Raw genomic sequence first — 18,064 nt, forward strand, 5'->3', positions numbered from 1 at the left:
CATTTGAGAGGAAGGCACAGTTATCCTTTCCCACTTAATTAAATTCACTAAAAAAACAATCATATTTAATGCAACTTTCAATGGGTTGCGATGGCTAAAATGGGAAAAATCGTTTAGTTTTTCTTGGTAATGCTATCATCAAGAACAAACAAATGCTATTATCAAGAAAAGCTGAAAGCATTTCTTTTTCCTTTTTGCATTTTCAAACTCATGGAAAACATTATGGAAGTCCCTATTCATTAAGACCGGCGTTAACGACAGCCATTAATTTGAAATAGTAAATACGAGGAATACGGTTGACCTCCTTTGCTTAAACCTCCTCTTTTACAACTGTTTGATTGACCAAATGTTCTACAGAAGACGTTTGCAATGTATGTTACTGCTTGGTTTCAACGCGACTCTTTTTTTGAAGCTTACAACTCTCTGTGATACAAACATATATTAAATATCGAATATCCGCTCGGCTCACCATATAAGTTGATATCTAAAATATCTATAGAACAAATAGTCTGTAAAATCATAGAGTAGTATTCTAGAACTAAATTATTACCATTCAGTTCTGAGTAAAATCCGATTAATCCGGACATTAAATTAGACTTTATTATGAGTTTTTTTTTTTAATCACTATGTTTTACCTTTGGACCTGTCTCCTTCCGCGGATTTTTTTTTCGTTTTTCTTTTCTACATCACATTGTCTATTTCCCCTCCTGTATTTCAGTGCTGGTGGGAAATGCAACAAATGCATGTGCAATTCAAAAGTTCAGTGTATGCCTGTTGACTGCGAGACAAATTATCCAGGATCGGGTAGTTCGAAAGGTGGATAACGCTATCCACCGGATAAATCACTATTCAGTGGATAGCGTGGCTTGTTTTGTCAACACTTCTCCAAGGGATAGCGATTTATCTGGTGGATAGCGTTATCCAGTCTTCGAACAACTGGGGCCAGAACTATTTACAGTTGAAGCCCCTATTTCCCTGTTGGGGAATCGGCTATGATGATGATGATGATGAAGATGATAACGATGATGATTGGCATTTCCCATAAAGGAAGTCTTCTATGAATGTTATTATGTCACTTTAACTCCACATGTTTTGTTTACTGTGATAATGATGATAAAGGCCTGGATGCCTAATTCGTTCCACCTCCATTGACAGCATCAGCACGCGGTCGAGTAGATCCCAGTCCTCTCCGCCCCATTTGTATTTGAACTCGTCGGTATTCATCCCTAGTAATGTTAAAAAGTAGAAATATTCCACGAGGGTTTAAAGGGAGGGTTTCACGGTTCGGCACCTGTCTCTAAATCAAAATACTTTTGTTCACTTCTTATCAGTGTTATCGCTTTAAAAACCCCACTCAGGTAACTCAGTAATCACATGCTATAGTTAGTCGTGGCAGAATGACGGATGACCAAAATTCTCAGAAGATTTCAGTGGATTTTACCGACGCTGTCGACCGTTGAATTTAGTGTTGACCCGTTCGATTTATTCTGCGGTTAATGATTTCACGACCATTTGCATGCGAAAATAGGTAACTTGCTCACAATTGGTTCATAAACAGTGAAAAACTGGGACTGTGCCAAAAAGCGTGCACAGGCGAAAATACAATACAGACATGCGCCGAACCGTGAAACCCTCCCTTTAATATTAGCGGGGCTCCTGGCTAATGGGTGTTGTAAAAGAACTGGATCATTGATAAATCAATGCAATTCAAGAGTTTTCATTGGCTCAGCGATCATGGTATATGAGCAATTATTTCATGCTCTACAAATATGGTAAGCGCACGCGTATTTTTGGAGGCGTGTTTTGTTCATTATAATCAGTTAGTTTCCTATATTATGGGAGCGTTTTCAATAAAACGATAATTCCACTCGCGCTTGTTGGATATGATCATCACATATCTCCCATATCCATCACATGCTCGTGGAATAATTGTTATATAGTATTTGTAACACGCAACACTTGCTATATTTATTTACTTGAACTCGTAGTTCGACTCAAGGGCGTAGCTAGCCTTTAAGTCATTAAGCACGGGCTCAACAAAAATTTCTGTGAATAATTTTTTTAGCAGCCGAAAGGCCATATTTTCTTTTTCTTACTATTCGATAGCGAATAACCGCTATATCAACGTTTTATTTTGAAAACGAAACAATGACTTTCAATCTTATACCTGAAAAAATGCTGAAAGATTATTAACAAAGCAGGACTTTGAAATAGTTTTGCGCACGAAAATTTAGTTGACTGTTGTTATTGTTGTTTTAATTTTTTTGGACGTTGGCCAAAATTTAATATGCGACTTACGCTGTACAATTTGGCTTACATAGAAAAAATGGCTGGCCACGCCCCTGTTAATCGTGGCAACATACAGAATTCTCATTTAAGTGTTCTTCAATGACCTTCAATGATTATTTTCAGTTTTTTTTGATAATTAATGTGAGTTGACATCATGAATTTTCTAACACACAACGGGAAAATTTATACTGTGAAGGACTATGTAAGTTAGTGAGTATTACAGCCGACCAAGACTCACAATAACCAGTATAATATCACCCACTATAAGCTCATAACTTGCTATCGCAGTCACGAGTTAAAAAACGATTCGAGTAAAGCTAGAAATACAAAAAGAGTGAAATTATTTTCTAAAGGAGCGTGTAAGCATCTTGCGACGGTTTTCCGGACAAAATTCAAAATGGTGTATTATCAAGGATTCTCTCATACATGTTACGTCACTCCCTTGTTCGGAGAAAATGAAAAAAAAAATTGTAAAAGGGGAAGTTGAGTTTGTGCGAAAATTATTTTAAGTGGACTTACCTCCAAATCTGTCCCAGTCTGATTTATAAATCGCCATAATTCCGTAGCCATGCATTTCCCAAAAGCCTTGATGTTCTCCAGAAGAACTTCCACAATCAAGACGACCAACTATAGGGAAGTAAGCCATTCGACCTGCAATAGTGTTCTGTGGGAAGAATCGTTAAAATTATTACGACCATCATCGTATCGTGTAAAATTATATTGATATGCTCAAGCGAGTATTAAAATAACGAAAGTTGGCTCATGCAATATCGATATCATTGATTGCTTAATAATCAAATCTTATGTCGCCGTTTTTCGCATTCAAATTAAGCATACTTTGTGCATGGAAATGGTTGAGAAACCTGGCAAAGTTCATTGTTGTATGCTTTTGCTGGCTATTTTGGGGGTTCACCCTGCACTAACCCTGGCAAAATACAAAAGGTGTTTATGTGTGCTCATTCAAATAACCAATATAAGCATTGCGATCATGTAATTCATGCATAGTCAAGGAGCATAAAATAAAAGATCTGCCGGGTCAAGAACCTTCCAACTCAAGTCTTAGCCTGTTTGTTTGCTCCTTTGATGTTTACCCGGCTTCTTTACCATTTCCCTCTGTTAACTATGAATTAAGCGAAAATCCTTGATCTTGGGAGGCGCGGTGACCTCATGGTTAGTGCGCTCGTCTCCGGATCGAGCGGTCCGGGTTCGATCCCTGGCCGGGGACATTGTGTTGTGTTCTTGGGCAAGACACTTTACTCTCACAGCGCCTCTCTCCACCCAGGTGTATAAATGGGTGCCGGCGAACTTAATGCTGGGGGGTAACCCTGCGATGGACTAGCATCCCATCCAGGGGGGAGTAGAAGTACTCCTAGTCGCTTCATGCTACAGAAACCGGGATAAGCTCCAGCCTGATGGGCCACTTGGCTCGCATGCAGACTCTTTTTTATGTCAGGAATTAAAAATATATTATAATTAAAAATAAAATACACTAATTAACTTTCTCGTTTTTGTGTAATATTACCAAAGAGGAATGCAAATCTGACGACCTTCGTTATCTCAGGCGCTGATTGAAAATTGCAATCGTGATGTCATCATGACGTCATAAAAAATAAGTCGTGGTAAACATCTGGAATTCTCTCTTTGTTGATGTTAGTAGCATTGTTAGTTAAACAAATTTAACCATTTTATTTTTCCAACAGTTTTGAATCTGTTTTTTTATATATCAGCATGCTAACCTCGTTGGCATGCTACAATACAAGTTTATAATAAAATCCTGTAATAAAATATATATGTTTTTTAATTATACGAATCACTTACCGTTCGAACACTGTCCATAATGTCTGCGGGCACATCGATATGTAGATCAAACAGAAAAATTATGTCATGGGCGTTCGGAACCAGTTCAGCGGCCTTGTTTAAAGCAAGAGTCTTGAAGAATTTACCCGTTAATGAAACAATAGTATGTCTACTACTGAGGAGAGATGTGTTAAACGCCTTGCCCATATCAATATCTTTACTTTCAAAATCAACAATTATGACGTGAAAGTTCCTGTCATCGGTCAAGAAGCTGGCTTCAGTCAGTTGATTTATGAAATGATGCACCCACTTTCCTTGATCTTTGACAGGGAGAATGAAATACACTGTAGCGCTGTTATTCCAAATGAAACCCTCAGGAAGGCACAAGGTGTCGTTTCCCTTTCTCTGATACACGTGTTCTGACAGTCGAAATGATTGATTGGTGTTGTCCAAGCCGAGTTCGAGGTTTAACAAGAAGCGATCGCCATACTTCGGGTCTGGCTTGTGAGTTACTTTGTGGATTTTCTTCAAGAAGTAGTTCCTAAACAAAGAAAAGGTTTGATTTTAATAAAGGTTCGACAAGAATCAATCGAGTCCAAGTTAGTTATGCCATGAGTGGCTAACTCAAGTACATTCAGAACCGAAGCCGGAAAAAATTATGACTGAGACAATGTCCATGGTTAAATTCTCTTCTTAAAGGTATTTAGCAGCTGTTTTACTTTCCCCTTCAAAAAACAAACTACAAAAACTGACTGAAGAAAGTGCCTAAGTTTGCCACACACTGGATACGCTCCCCCCCCCGGTACTCCCTTTAGGGGCGTAGCCAGGATTTTTCAAAGAGGGGGAGAGGTCACACTGAGTCAAGTGTGGGCTTTTTAACAATAGCCAAGATATCGTCATGGCATTTAGGCTGTTTGCTTAAAAATGGCTTACAAAAGGGGGGTCACGGGCAGCCTAGGACCCCCCTAGCTACGTCCTTGCCCTTATATGGGCTGTATAAGTATGTGCGGCCCCAAAGGGTAGGGTTTTCAGCCCTAACCCTTTGGTCATGTATCGGGTGTCGATTTTGGCCATTTAAATAGCGTATGGTTTTTGCACCCTGGTCTTGAACTGGGTATGTTTTTAGAAGAAGCTACTTTTTCAGGTCATAAATAGGGTAGGGAAAATCGAAGACTTTGGTCATGAATAGGGTAAGGGGTTTGGGAAGGGGGCCGCACACTCCCACCCAATTTTGCTGGGAGTACTCGACCGGGCTACGGCCTTGACATTGGATGCTTTTTCTCCAAGGCTCAGTGAGATATTACCTCTCTTTTGACTCATGGCCAAAAATCTGTGAGATAAAGCATTAAACAACATTCGTAAATTTTGAGCTTTTTCGAACTAAGGGACCGACTGTTTACGATATCTAGGTGTAGAAGACGTAAGAAAGGTACTGAACATAGTAGAAATGAGTAAAAAACCCGTTACGCTCATTTTAACATACTGAAACAGGGCTTAGCCCGAAACGTTTACACGAACTATTTGACACTGTAAAGAGCTTTTTCAGCCTGGTACTAAACAGATCTTACAAGTGCAATAAGATGTCTTAGAATTTAGCCTTCGGTTGCTGACCTACGTCTGCTGCTTTCAACCAATCAGGATTGAGAGACTTTGTTGAGTGCACCACAATAGCATGTTGATAAGCACAATACTCTAGAGTGACAGTGTGACTGTTGAGATATTGCATTATGAGTGTTTGTTTAAATATGACAGTTCCTCGAGTAAACATCCAATATTAGAACTTTGAAAATATATCCTTGTCAGGAAACTGAAAATTTCTTTAACTAACTTCCGTATGCCACGTTCTTTGTAAGTCAGTATTGCTGCGGTGAGTACTTCATACGTAACGAAAGATGGGAGGAAGACGCTAAATTAACTACGCCGAAACTTTCAAACAAAGCCCTCACTAAGGTTAACAACAACAATTACAGCTCCCTGCAAAAAACAAATATAACACTGTGTTTTATAACCGTAAATTTTGCATTAAAAGTGTGTATAAATATCCGATAATATAAAGTAATGCAAAGCCGTGGACCCAACGGTTATTGTAACATAAAGGCATCGCTTCTCTATGGCAAGAAATGGTGTGGTTTTCTACTGTAGAGCTAAATACGGCACTTTCTTACCTAGCGAAATTAAGAAGCGAGTTGAACTTACCTAGGCCGCAAAACATCGATGAACTTGTTCACGATGGGTTCAACTGTGTTCCTATAAACCCGTGGATTGGGTTTTGACCATGGATGTTTCCAGGCACTTTTGAAAAGGTCTGTCTTTTGTTTTAGGAATAATAAACTGTTAATGTAAAAAAAGAGAGAAAAAAGTTACTCACCGACGGGATCTCTTAATATTTTTTTAGGAATTCCGATGTCCTATCTTGACAAAGTACGTAAAGGAAACCAAATTTACTTTCTTCCAGTAGACATTTGGCTTCTAAATGCTAAAAAAAATAACTATAAAAGGTGAAAAAAATAGGCTTGGTTTAGACGACTGATAGAGTAGCTTTTTTTGTGCCAAAAAACAAACAAATAACAACAACAACGTCAACAACAAAAAACCCACCCTATTCGTGTGACTTGCTATAAACGCTTCCCTACTATGGGTTGTATCGTGGAAGACTCTGTCTGACTACTAGAAATCCAAGCTGGCGTCTAGCGGCATGTGCCGATTTTCGGAAACTAGATTTTCTGAAAGCACATTTTAATAAATTTTGCTTTAAACATCTTAAAAAACTCTGAAAGCCGTAAACTGGCGTGAGACGATGAATTCTAGTCACCATTTTGGCGGCTAATTTTCAGGATTTGGGCGCCAACACGAAAAAGTTAGACGCATTTAGCGTGCCAAGCGGAATTTTGGTGCCCTGAGCTAGTTGAACTTACCTGGCCTGCAAAGACTTGAAATAGTTGACAAACTTGATCACGAAGGATTCTACTATGTTTTTGTCAGTATGTGGATTAGGCGTTGCCAATCGATGTTTCCATGAGGTGCTTTTTAACATGTTTGTGTCATCTTGTGGGAACACATGCGACTCACTTGTCAGCGAAATGCCCTGATACCTTTGAAGCTTTCCTCGCACCAAAAAGCTGGGACTGTAAGGACAAGTTGGGATTTGGCCATTGTACTCTTCTCTGCTAATGAATGGAAGACGATGAAAATCATATGGTTTGCTCTTGCTTTGAGGCGAGTTGTTGGGTTGTTTTCCTGCGTGAAGGGGAATGGCTTCATGATGCTTACTTTGAGAAAAACTTGACAAATATTTCGTGGGAATAATTTCAAATTCTGTATTGGAAGGGCTATATGACCAATATACAGCCACGTGGGCCAATCCAGAACCTTGCTTACTCAAAGACTCGATGTAATATTTCTTGCCAGACTGAAGGGTTATCAGGTCAGATATTTGATCAGAATATTTATTGAAGTCTCCTTTCTGAGTCCAAGCTGATTCATCCGGAGAATAAACGCGTGCGATCATCTTAGCGGAAGCGGGATCTTCATTTGGACTCAGCCACAACTCTGATGCATCATCTGATGTGATGGCAAACTTATACTGGCCGCTTTTCAGCGGATGGAGAAATCCAAAAATTCTTTCTCCGTTATTATTTGAATTGTGAAGCTGCGATTTGTGAAATTCATAAATAAAAGAAGTCTTGTCTGGAAAGTAAGGAAAATGAGGCCAGTGTCTTAAAATGTCAACTTCAGTTCCGCATATTTCAGACCACATGTGTACGTTCAAACTTCCATTTGGCATTGAGGAGTGGATATCGATTTTTCGCTTCCCTGTTAACGTTTGTTCCGTCGATGCGACCATCGCTCTGATTTGTTTCTCTGTGTTATACTCAGTATGTTGTCTTGTTTCACAAGGGCCATCTGTAGCAGTATTCTTTGAGAATGAGTATTCTTCAGTCACCAGTTTTTCCGAAGGACTGAGTAACAATAAATATCCAATAAAAGGCAAGCTTGCCACCACTACGACAAAAACAAAACGTCGCTTGCCAAATAATCGTCTCCCTAAAACAGGAATTCGCCAAAGAGCCATTAATATGAGACCCAGTATGAGTTGGCTCGGCTTGGAACCACCGCAATTCAAACTTGCCAGGATGTTTTGTGAACAATCCAGTACTCTAAAATCTACCGAAGTAGAGAATCTCGTTTTTAGTAGTCTAAATTCACCAACTCACGTGGAGAGACGTACATTAAAAAGCCGAATCCTTAACTGAGCTTGCCATTAGTAACAACAAAGTGAATTGTCTCCGTAGGAAAGTCAAGGCAATATTGAAATAATCGATAATTTAACACCATCAACAACATTGTATTGGTCGCACTATGTGGTATGCAAATTGGCCTTTGCTGAAAACGTAAAGTAAAATGGGCTCCCAAATGGGGCACCTGGAGTAATTTTATTTTTGTTACTGACTTGTGAACATTATGTTTTGTTTTGCCATTTGTTATTGGTTGTAAAAAACAGTTTTATGGGAAAGCATCTACTGAGAAATGCAATTAGGAGTTTTGCTGTCGGCTCATCGAAATATAATTAATTTGTTTTCACGCAGTTGTCGACACGCCAGTTGAAAAGCACGTCTGTACATGTATGTGGACTAAATCTCGTGAACTTTCAGAAAAGGTGCCCGGAGAGTCTCCAATATGAAATCCAAACTGGTTTGTATTTCTAAAATAATACACGCCGGCCTGCAATAGGTAGAAATGCACAAAAACATGACTCGAAGATTCGAAAAAGAAGGCAAGCCCCAAGATCTAATCGGAAACCCGGCTAGCGTTGAGCAGAATTTTACTGATAAATTTAGACACTACTGATACTGATGGTCAAAAATTCTTTTTCAGCTTCGGTTTTCCTCTTCGGAGCATTATCGTCAAACGCCTTTGCAATATTGGAAGCACTCTTGGGCTGTTCACACTTATCCGCTTAAGTCTCTAAACGAATATTAATATTTGAACGGTGCCAGGTCCTTTCATCGTCTTCGTGTGGACGGACGTAAACGCTCACAGTTCCAACAGCAGACTTCCAGGTTAAGAAGTCTGACAAAAACTTGGACACTTTCTACGCTTGCCAAAAATCCGAAAATGATTAAATATCCGAAATGAAAATCATTCGACCCAAAATTTCGGAAATTCCGGGATTAAAATCAAATAAAACAGAAATTCCCGGTGACAAATTTTCCAATTTTTTGGGTGCTCGCGAGGTTGTCCTCTCTTTCGAAAATTGTGGAAAATGCTGTTTCATTGCCCACTGGAGATTTCTTGAAATGCACAGCAAAAGTTTGGTCGAATGGTAAGCGCCCCTAATTTAACCAAAAAAGTCAGTAATTATGGTCCATCAGTCTTACAGAAGGTATAGGGACGCAACAAGAAAGTACCCGTTTAGTGCACGTCATTCATTAAGCGATCCAGTTAGATAAGTTGAAATAAGGACAACTACGTGATGACGCTCTAATGACGTAACAAATAGGCACGCAGGGGTCCAACCAGGACGGAGTAATTTTTGTTACTACTTACTAGTGGAAAAAATACTAGTGCTTGGTTAAGCATTTTCCTTCAATGGCGGACTGTGGTAGGTGTGTTAGGTGATAAAGCCTCAGTCTGAATAAAAATTACTTTACTTTTATTTTTAAGTTTACAGTCGTGCAGAGATTTTATTTGGATGATAAACTGGGTGAAAAGCTTGTTGTAGTTAGTTTCTTAATTTCTTACGAGCTTAGGTTCTTGCAAGTAGGCGGTGAAATCAGAGGGGCTCCTACGCTTAACATTGATTTGGCAGCACTCCAAAAAAAAATACTAATTAAAAATAAATGATAGTAATAATAAAAAACCAACTAAACCAAAGGCCCCGATTGTTCAATGGATCGATAAGCGTATCTATTTAGGGAGTAGCAGATTGCTTCGTTAACACCAGTAACCGTGGCAATGCTTAAATCAACGTTGCAAACAAGAGGGACGAAGTTTGCCTCAAGTTTAAAAACACTACAGGAATCCGAACAACAAAGACAAAGTTATTCCCAGAAACATAGCCTCGCCCTGGAACCTGATAGCGCCACTCTCAATGCAATCTTTCTTTTCGTCTTCATCCAAGCGGGCGAATATTCTGCAAGGCCCACCACTTCCACCGGCGATGAACATCGGTGCAGCATACACTGTGAACCCTTTTACTGGCAGCTTGTCCATGTGGGCGACATTTTCCAGGCCAGGAATGTTCTCTTTATAAAGAATCTGATGAGTTTCAAACAGCTTTGATTGACCGTAATCTATGGAAGGTGTGTCTATCCCCACCAACTTAATCTTACGATTGTTAACCAACCAGCGAGACGCGTTAGGGTGTATTCCTGTGGACAGAAACACCTTTTGTCAAAAAGGGTCTCAAAACAGTAATATTGCAATCGATTTGTCTCGAAGTTTCTATATACTTTTGTACCTTTTAAAAGTTTGTTTCCACCTGAGTTTGATAGTTTTCTTTAGAAAAACTGCTCAAGTTTCAAGTTGGGTGTCAAAAATTGCTTGAGCATTCTTTAAAGTGGCTTACTACAGTTTTTCCGACACTCAGTAGCGCGCGCTACGATTGCCTGTCAGACGTCAGTATTAGTCGCGCGTGCAAAAATAACGCAAGTAACCCTAAGAAGAAACGAAAACCACCTCAGTACTTGAAGTGCGTTCAGTCACTTCGGTGTACGTAGCGATAGTTTCAAACTCTGTTCAAACATGTGCCTAGGGCCAAAAAATATGACACAAAAGGTCGATAATTTAAACAACCGGTAAACGAGCTATAATTTACTCCCGCTCTCTCGCACGCGATATATGACATTACAAGAGCGCGCGCTTAAATAAAGGGCATGCGTAATTCAATTCCCATCCAAGGTTGTAAAAGCCAGTCTTTGATCGAGGATTGCTCGAAAACCTATCGTACAACCCATGATGAGATTTTCACAGTTGATTTGTACTGGTGAATTGCATTTAGAGCCAAAATTTTGAGCTATTTTTGATTTCACATTTTCTTAGTTTGCAAAAAAATCTGTCTTACAGATTTTTACTTTACTTTGCATGAATGTCAAATCAGAGCCAATTTCGTATTCCTGAAAAGGGACCGAAATGTTTGCGTAAATATGGTGAACATGAAGAAAGAGCTTTTACTTAAAATGGTTGTTATGGAAAGCAGCCACACCCTTTTGAGTTTGTAATTTATAGCATTGACGTCAACAGTTCCCGCTCTTTTACAAAACAAGATTTGACTTTCAAACAAGCAAATCTTGTAAGTTTCGTTCTGTGCAATCAACCAAAGTTTTGACAGTCAACTCCTATTTTGAATCCTTACGGAATTTATGAATACTGTAAGAGAGCTAAATTTGTGATGTACAGTTTTTTATGATTCACTGTAATAATTTTAAGATTTAGGACTGCTTATTGTTTATTTATTGATGTAGTTAGAATGTTAGTCATTAACTGATCATGCATGTTTTCTTTTATATTTTTATATTTTTCTCGGCATATTAGCACGACTGCATTGCTAGCGGCGTCATCAGCCTCATCAACTCGAGTTGAAATAAAGTTACTTACTTACTTAGTGCTTTTTTACAGGCTTTATTTGGAAATAATTTTATTTTGCAACAAACCCAGTGGACAAATCATCTAGTGTCACGTTTTTTTGGTTGATTGCATCACGTCACTATTGGTCTTTAAATACCTCAAGTTTCAGGAATTTCTCTCAAATACTTTCCAAAGTAGAAATGTTGTCGTGAAGTCAGTTGGTACAAAAGTAGACGTTTGAGAAAAATACACTTAAAGTTTCTTACACGATGGATTAAGCATTTAACTAACCAGGAAGGGGGGGGGGGGGGGGGGGGGAAGGGCGTTTGCAGTTGCATATCGGGGGAGTGTAATGGTTGTTGTACTTTGTAAAAAGTTACCGCAGTTGTAGGAATATTACTTTTTATAAGGGAAATGAATGAGCCTGTGATGGTGATTCGGGCGATGCTTCTAACAAGTAATTACAATTATCGAGTTGTACATGTCTTAACAGCTTTTCTACAAACTATCGTTCATATTTGCTGAAAGTAATCTATATTTGTGGTCACTTTCTGACTGCCACCGTCGCTAGGCCGTTGAAACGCAAAAAAAAAAAAATACTGCACTGTGTACTTTCCTTCAATTTCACACTCACCTAGAGACAAATACAGCAAGATCGTTTCAAATGATTTTTACTAGTGTTCCAGGGCTTCAAATCTGACATTTTTTTTTTAAATTGCATTTTTCCTGAACGTCGTCATTTTTTAGCTTATCGACCCACCTTAACCTACTGGTGCCCAGTCTCTCCTTAGGTACTCCGTCGTTCATCTTGGCCATTTGTTGACGCTTTAATTGTTCAAGTTTCACATAGAATGGTAAAAGACTTAACCAAAAAATATCTTGCAATATTTTCAAAAGAGTCAGAAGTTGGCTTGTTATATTCCATCAAAACTGTAGTAAGGCAACCTAAGCCTTTTCAATCAGGCAGCCTACGGCAAGCTGTCACTTTAAAAATCACTCAAGTTTCTTTTTTCGTTACGCCGTCTCCTGACTTCTACTTCGCCAAGTCACTGAGATCTGGAGAGCCCGACCTTTTTATCGGTCATATGTGGAAGGAGTGTCAGGGGATGGGGGGAAGGGGGGGTGGTGGTGGTGACATCTGAATGGCTGAGGAGAGGGGGGGGGGAGGGTTGGAAAGCTGTGGCATTCAGACAGCAAGAAATCTGCTAGACTTCAAAGTAGCCTGCGTAGCAGCCATTACCTTTCTTTTTTTTAGGCGGGGAGATCGAACAAGCGAGCGAGCAAGCGGGCGAGTGAAGGAGCGCGCACCTGGGGTGAGCAAAAAATTGGGGAGAAGTGGGGAAGGGGTGAACGGGAAGGGGGAGGGGGTGAGGAGAAAAGAAATCGCCTTCGCTCGTCTCACCCCCTCTCCTTGCTCATTATTTCTCGCACTCGCTCGCAGTTTCATTCCCTTCTAGTGCTTTTTTGGAAACGCCTGCTACGCAGGCTAACTTCAAACTCACTTTGAAACTCACTTACATGTATTCAAATACTTTAATAAGACTGTTAGCCATAAACGTTCAACAGACGTTTGGGCGGGTGACAAGTTTATTGCCTCACCAAGTGAGACAAGTCTCATGTTTCGTCCGTCGTAACTGATTAGAAGGTCATAGGTGTTAAAAACAAACAAACAAACAAACAAACAAACAAAAAAACCCAGCATACCTGGGAAATGTAGCAGTGAGGTGTTTCTTGTGTCAGTTCCCAGATACGTTTTCCGGTCAGGCCAATATCTTCCCCAGTTGGTAAATACCAGCAATATCACATCATCCGGGATCTTCCCGTGTTTCTCTTCCCAAGCTTGCAAATCACTAGGCGTCAATTGGGCATCGGCATTCTCGAAAAAGATGACATTAAACATTAACGTCGAATGAGTCTGAGACCGATTCTTTTGTTCAGCACCGCTAGAGAAAAGCAGAACCCCGGTTCAAATGTAAAATTCCGCAGTTCACTGACTTCTAGTCAAGTTTGATTGGCCTATAACCTAAAACCTCATAAAAAGAAATAGAAAGTTCGTTCCATCATAGTTAGTTCGCCATTTCCACATCCCACATAATATACCTTGTTTGCCCCTCTCCCCCCAAAAATTTTGCATAAGCATTGTCTTCAGTTTCTCTTGGGACGACTGTAATACCCAGGAAAAATGGGAAACAAAGGTTATGCAGAATTTTGGGGGGCAAACAAGGTGTCTTACGGGGGATGTGGAAATGGTGAATAGAGGGAAATGGTTATGAACTCGACAAAGTTATTTGTTGTATGTTTTTTCTCTCTTTTATTGCCATGACCGTGCACAAAACACAACAGTGGTTTACCACAGACCTAGGAACTAACCAATAGAAATGTTTTGATTACGTAACTCATGCATAGTGTATGAACGCAAAACAAAAGATTGTGGACGCTTGTGGACCTTCCAACATAAACCTTTGTTTGCTCCTTTGATGTTTCGCGGGCTTCATAAACATTCTCCTCTATTAATTGTGGTTCGATGTACCAACATTTAAGAAATAGATAAATATAAATGCGTTAATGTGACACGTTTCTTAAACCACGCACTTTTCTTGCCATATCGTCTGGTGTGACAATCGTGAACGATAGCCCCACTTGTAATCAATTCAAGTTACGTCAAAAATGTTAACGGACGGGGGTGGGGTGGGGGGGGGGGGGAGGTGGATGAAGTTGGAAGAAGACAGCTGCACTTATCCTACGCTGAAGAACGACCACAGCGTCTCAAGTCTGTTTCTTTTTCTTGAATTCCATTTCTATTTAGAGAATTGGAAGTTTTTCTTTTCTCCTTTTCACTGTTGCCGATATAAACCGTGTAGTCGGGAACTCCGTCCCCAAAATTAGAATCCACAAGATATCTTTTTTAATACCTACACATTTTTCCTGCTTTTCTGGAAATTTTACCTGGGCGGCTTTCGTGGATATGTCTATCTTAATTGCAGGTCCAATAAGCCGATCCAGAGGAATTTCATCTGCTGTCCATTTTCCCTCAGCAAAATGCCTCGGCGCATCTAGATGAGTGCCTCCGTGTTCTGAGGCGCTGATGTCATATGATGCGTAGTAATAACCGGCGGTTGTGAAGTTTTCAAAAACTTTGATGTGTTTGAAACTCTCTGCCGTGGGCCAGTAGATGGTCTCATTGTTAAATGGATAAGAGAGCTCAATGTATGGTACTACTGCTGACTTTGCGAGCAGTGGAAACCAAACGAGTACACAGAACGCAACAGTTTTCATGTTTCCTGCTACAAAAATGCAAAATAAATAAACGAATTTAGGTGACTGAGGTTTCCACAATCTGAGCTAATGTTATCTTAAGAGTCAAATGAAACTGGTACCAATTCCCTTACAGATATTCTTCATAATGATAAAAAATACCTACAAATTCCCAAAAATACCTAACAGGTTGGGATGGAGGGGAGAACTATTTAGATAGAGTGATTTCCGGGTCTGCCGTGGATTTACGTGGCAAAACATACCGTAGCGAAAAAATTTGGAAAATGAGAAAGAAAATCTCTGGACCATGGTTTCCACCACGACATCGTATATCAACGTCTACGGCAAATGGTAACTTAATTTGAGTCCTTATCTTTTATTATTCGTTTTAAATATCTTGATCCAGTATCAGGGGAACGTTGTAAGAAATCCACCCGTAACTTTGACCTGACTAATCGATAACATCGATAATCGATAACATTTGATAACTATCGATGGTAATCAGTTACAATTAATCGTTTGATGTCGGAAATCGACGTTCAATCGATGGGCATAAAGTTTGCGTTTTTTAATTGCCATCGATCGGGATGTTGATCGTCACTGAAGAAAAAAAATGCTTTTCCAGAAGAATACGGGGAAATTTAATCACAGAACAGTTGTTAAAATTGCAAGGTAAGTATCTTGGCCAAAGCTAGCAGCTGGCCAAAGAGAAAACGCTACTCTGCGGAGCCTGCCAGTCAAACGGCAAAGCTGCCAGGAGGGGACAAGGGAGATCAGAGTTGCTTTGCCATAATGCCATTCATTTCTCGAAGTAAACTGAATTTCGTTGCAAGCCAGAACGGTGCTACCAAATCCTTCTGACCACGATCATACATCTTAGTGATCACAATCAGCGCATTGGCCGTTTTTCTACTAAAGACGCATTATCCGTCTGGACAAACTTGGGCAAACATTTGTAGTTCGTCTGGTTATGCGTCTCTAGTATAAAGACGGGCACAAGACGTATAATGCGTCGAGACGAACTATCTCTCCTAGTTCGGCGTTCAAGACGAATTTGGAAGTATAGTTCGTCTAGACGCATAATACGTCTTGTACCCGTCTTTATACTAAAGACACATAACCAGACGAACTACAAATGTTTGTCCAAGTTCGTCCAGACGGATAATGCGTCTTTAGAATAAAAGCGGCGAGGACGCATTATCCTTCTGGACGGATAATGCGTCCTCTAGTATAAAAACGGCCATTCTTCTGATCTACTTTTGCTTCCTTTCTTCTTCTGATCAACGAATCGCTAGCCAACTTCAATAGCAAATGGGCATTGGTGGAACTACAACCTGGTATTCAAAACAACTCGACACATCTCCCTGTTTTGTGCAAACGTCAGGGCACTAACTGATCGAAAACAATAAGCTCGACAGCAAACGATATTTAAGGAATAGAAAACATGTACCGTGTTTCTATCGCGTTATAGAAACACGAGTGGAAGTTTGGGAGAACGAGAAATGTTGTGGGAACACAAGCCGCAGGCGAGTGTTTCCACAGCTTTTTCGAGTTCTCCCAAATGTTCACGAGTGTTTCTATAACTCGATAGAAACACGGAGAACATTTTTTTTTAAATTCTTTGAGAAAACACAGTTACGAAAGAAAGGAAAACAGCTTGTTAACTTTGATTATTTTAGTGTAAATTCTCGCGCCATCATTACGTCAACAGTTCGTTCTAGTTCTGTGTTTTCATCGAGTTATAGGAACACGACTTTTAACCAATCAGCGCGCGTATTTTCTTGGGACTGTTTTCTAATCAAAAATAATAAACTATGGAAATCAATGGCTTAGTCCGTCGAGCATGACTGAAAATAAACCTCGAAGAAGCAATGGCCACGCGAGATCGTACTAAGCGATCGTACTAAGTCTCAAGCTTGTGGTTATCGATTGGTCATCGATTAACTAATTGCCATCGATTGTTATCGACTAGATCGCTGGGGAGTATTACATGTCGCAGAGATATGTTTCGTGACCATGTCTTATTTACTGCTCATTTGCATGTATTTCAGTCATTATATTTACCTATTAGCTGATGTCGATGTAATTGGTGTGAAAATGATGCCACGTCAATATTTGCTGCATCTTGTATCCAATTATATGCCTTGTTTCTCAGCAATTTGAGTGAATTTTTAGGCCCATTTATCGGTGAGACTTTGCCAGACTCTTGCTTCCTCACAATAGGATAGCAAAACAATATTTTTTTATCGCATGAATGCAATTAATTGCAAACGCCTTTTGTTGATAACAATTCTGTTACCGTTTGCGTCTATGAAAAAGGCTTAGAAACCTTCCAGCCGATGAAGCCATGATGTTTATTGCTCTTTGTTCTGGCTAATCCATCCGTTAATTTTCGTTTCGCTTCATATGAGGCCTTGCATAGTTGTGAATCGATGCGTGGGAACATGGCGAACAAACTGAATATACAACATGGCATTCGAGCACAATGATGTCGGGATTATAAGGTCAGTATTCAAGTTTGAAGTCAAATACTGCCTAATTCTTGTCAAGTACGGAATATTGAAGCGAAAAGTACTCAAAATATATCCATTGATGAATTCATTCCTTGTTTCATATCAGAAGGAAAGCTTGACCTGTGTGAGTGTAAATGCCCCAGGCAAAGCCAGCTCTGGCTTTCTGTTTACAACCACAGTTTATGCTTCGTCTGTGAATTCCGTTATCGATTACCCGACCACCCAGTTAATCACTGTCGAAAGAAGAAGCTTTTGTTGAAAGACGGTTGGGAGATAAGAAAAAACATTCAGGAAAGTTTCCTTACCTTCGCGAAAATCTTGGCTGTGTTTCTGTAAAGCACGATATCAATTTACCGCATTTCCGCTGACCCTAGACTACGCAGACAATTTCATCTTTTAAGACTAAAAAAAACCTAAAAGCGGACTAAAGAAATATTGACAAATTATCAGATAAATAATGTCACGCGAGCCTTGATTATTTTCCCTGTAAAGTCAGAGGTAGGAAAACTTGGAAACACCTGCAAAGTAAGGCCAGGCTATGAATCAAAATTAGGGGTTAGTTTGCCCCACGCTCAATCGTCAATCAACAGAGGCTGTTCTTTGCCAAGCCCCTAACCCTTAACTGATATGTCATGGTTAAACCT

General features: G+C 39.8%; 2 protein-coding genes across 2 annotated transcripts; both read right to left on the reverse strand.

Annotated features, from left to right (window-relative positions):
- Nucleotides 1-236: 236 nt before the first annotated feature.
- Nucleotides 237-9,205, reverse strand: LOC145488894 (beta-1,4-N-acetylgalactosaminyltransferase 3-like). Its single transcript, XM_081467721.1, has 5 exons — nucleotides 7,002-9,205; nucleotides 6,283-6,417; nucleotides 4,108-4,627; nucleotides 2,809-2,953; nucleotides 237-1,226 (listed from the first exon to the last, which is right to left on the reverse strand). Exons 1-5 carry the CDS (start codon nucleotides 8,156-8,158, stop codon nucleotides 1,078-1,080), a joined length of 2,106 nt encoding a protein of 701 aa, XP_081323847.1. The 5' UTR covers nucleotides 8,159-9,205; the 3' UTR covers nucleotides 237-1,077.
- A 436-nt stretch (nucleotides 9,206-9,641) lies between these two features.
- On the reverse strand, nucleotides 9,642-17,785 carry LOC145488896 (isatin hydrolase-like). The gene is made up of 4 exons (XM_081467727.1): nucleotides 17,726-17,785; nucleotides 14,599-14,936; nucleotides 13,357-13,528; nucleotides 9,642-10,457 (listed from the first exon to the last, which is right to left on the reverse strand). Exons 2-4 carry the CDS (start codon nucleotides 14,926-14,928, stop codon nucleotides 10,099-10,101), a joined length of 861 nt encoding a protein of 286 aa, XP_081323853.1. The 5' UTR covers nucleotides 14,929-14,936; nucleotides 17,726-17,785; the 3' UTR covers nucleotides 9,642-10,098.
- Between the last annotated feature and the right edge of the window lie 279 nt (nucleotides 17,786-18,064).

This window comes from Orbicella franksi, chromosome 6 (genome assembly GCF_964199315.1).
Source record: "Orbicella franksi chromosome 6, jaOrbFran1.1, whole genome shotgun sequence".
In the NCBI taxonomy this organism is placed as follows: Eukaryota; Metazoa; Cnidaria; class Anthozoa; order Scleractinia; family Merulinidae; genus Orbicella; species Orbicella franksi.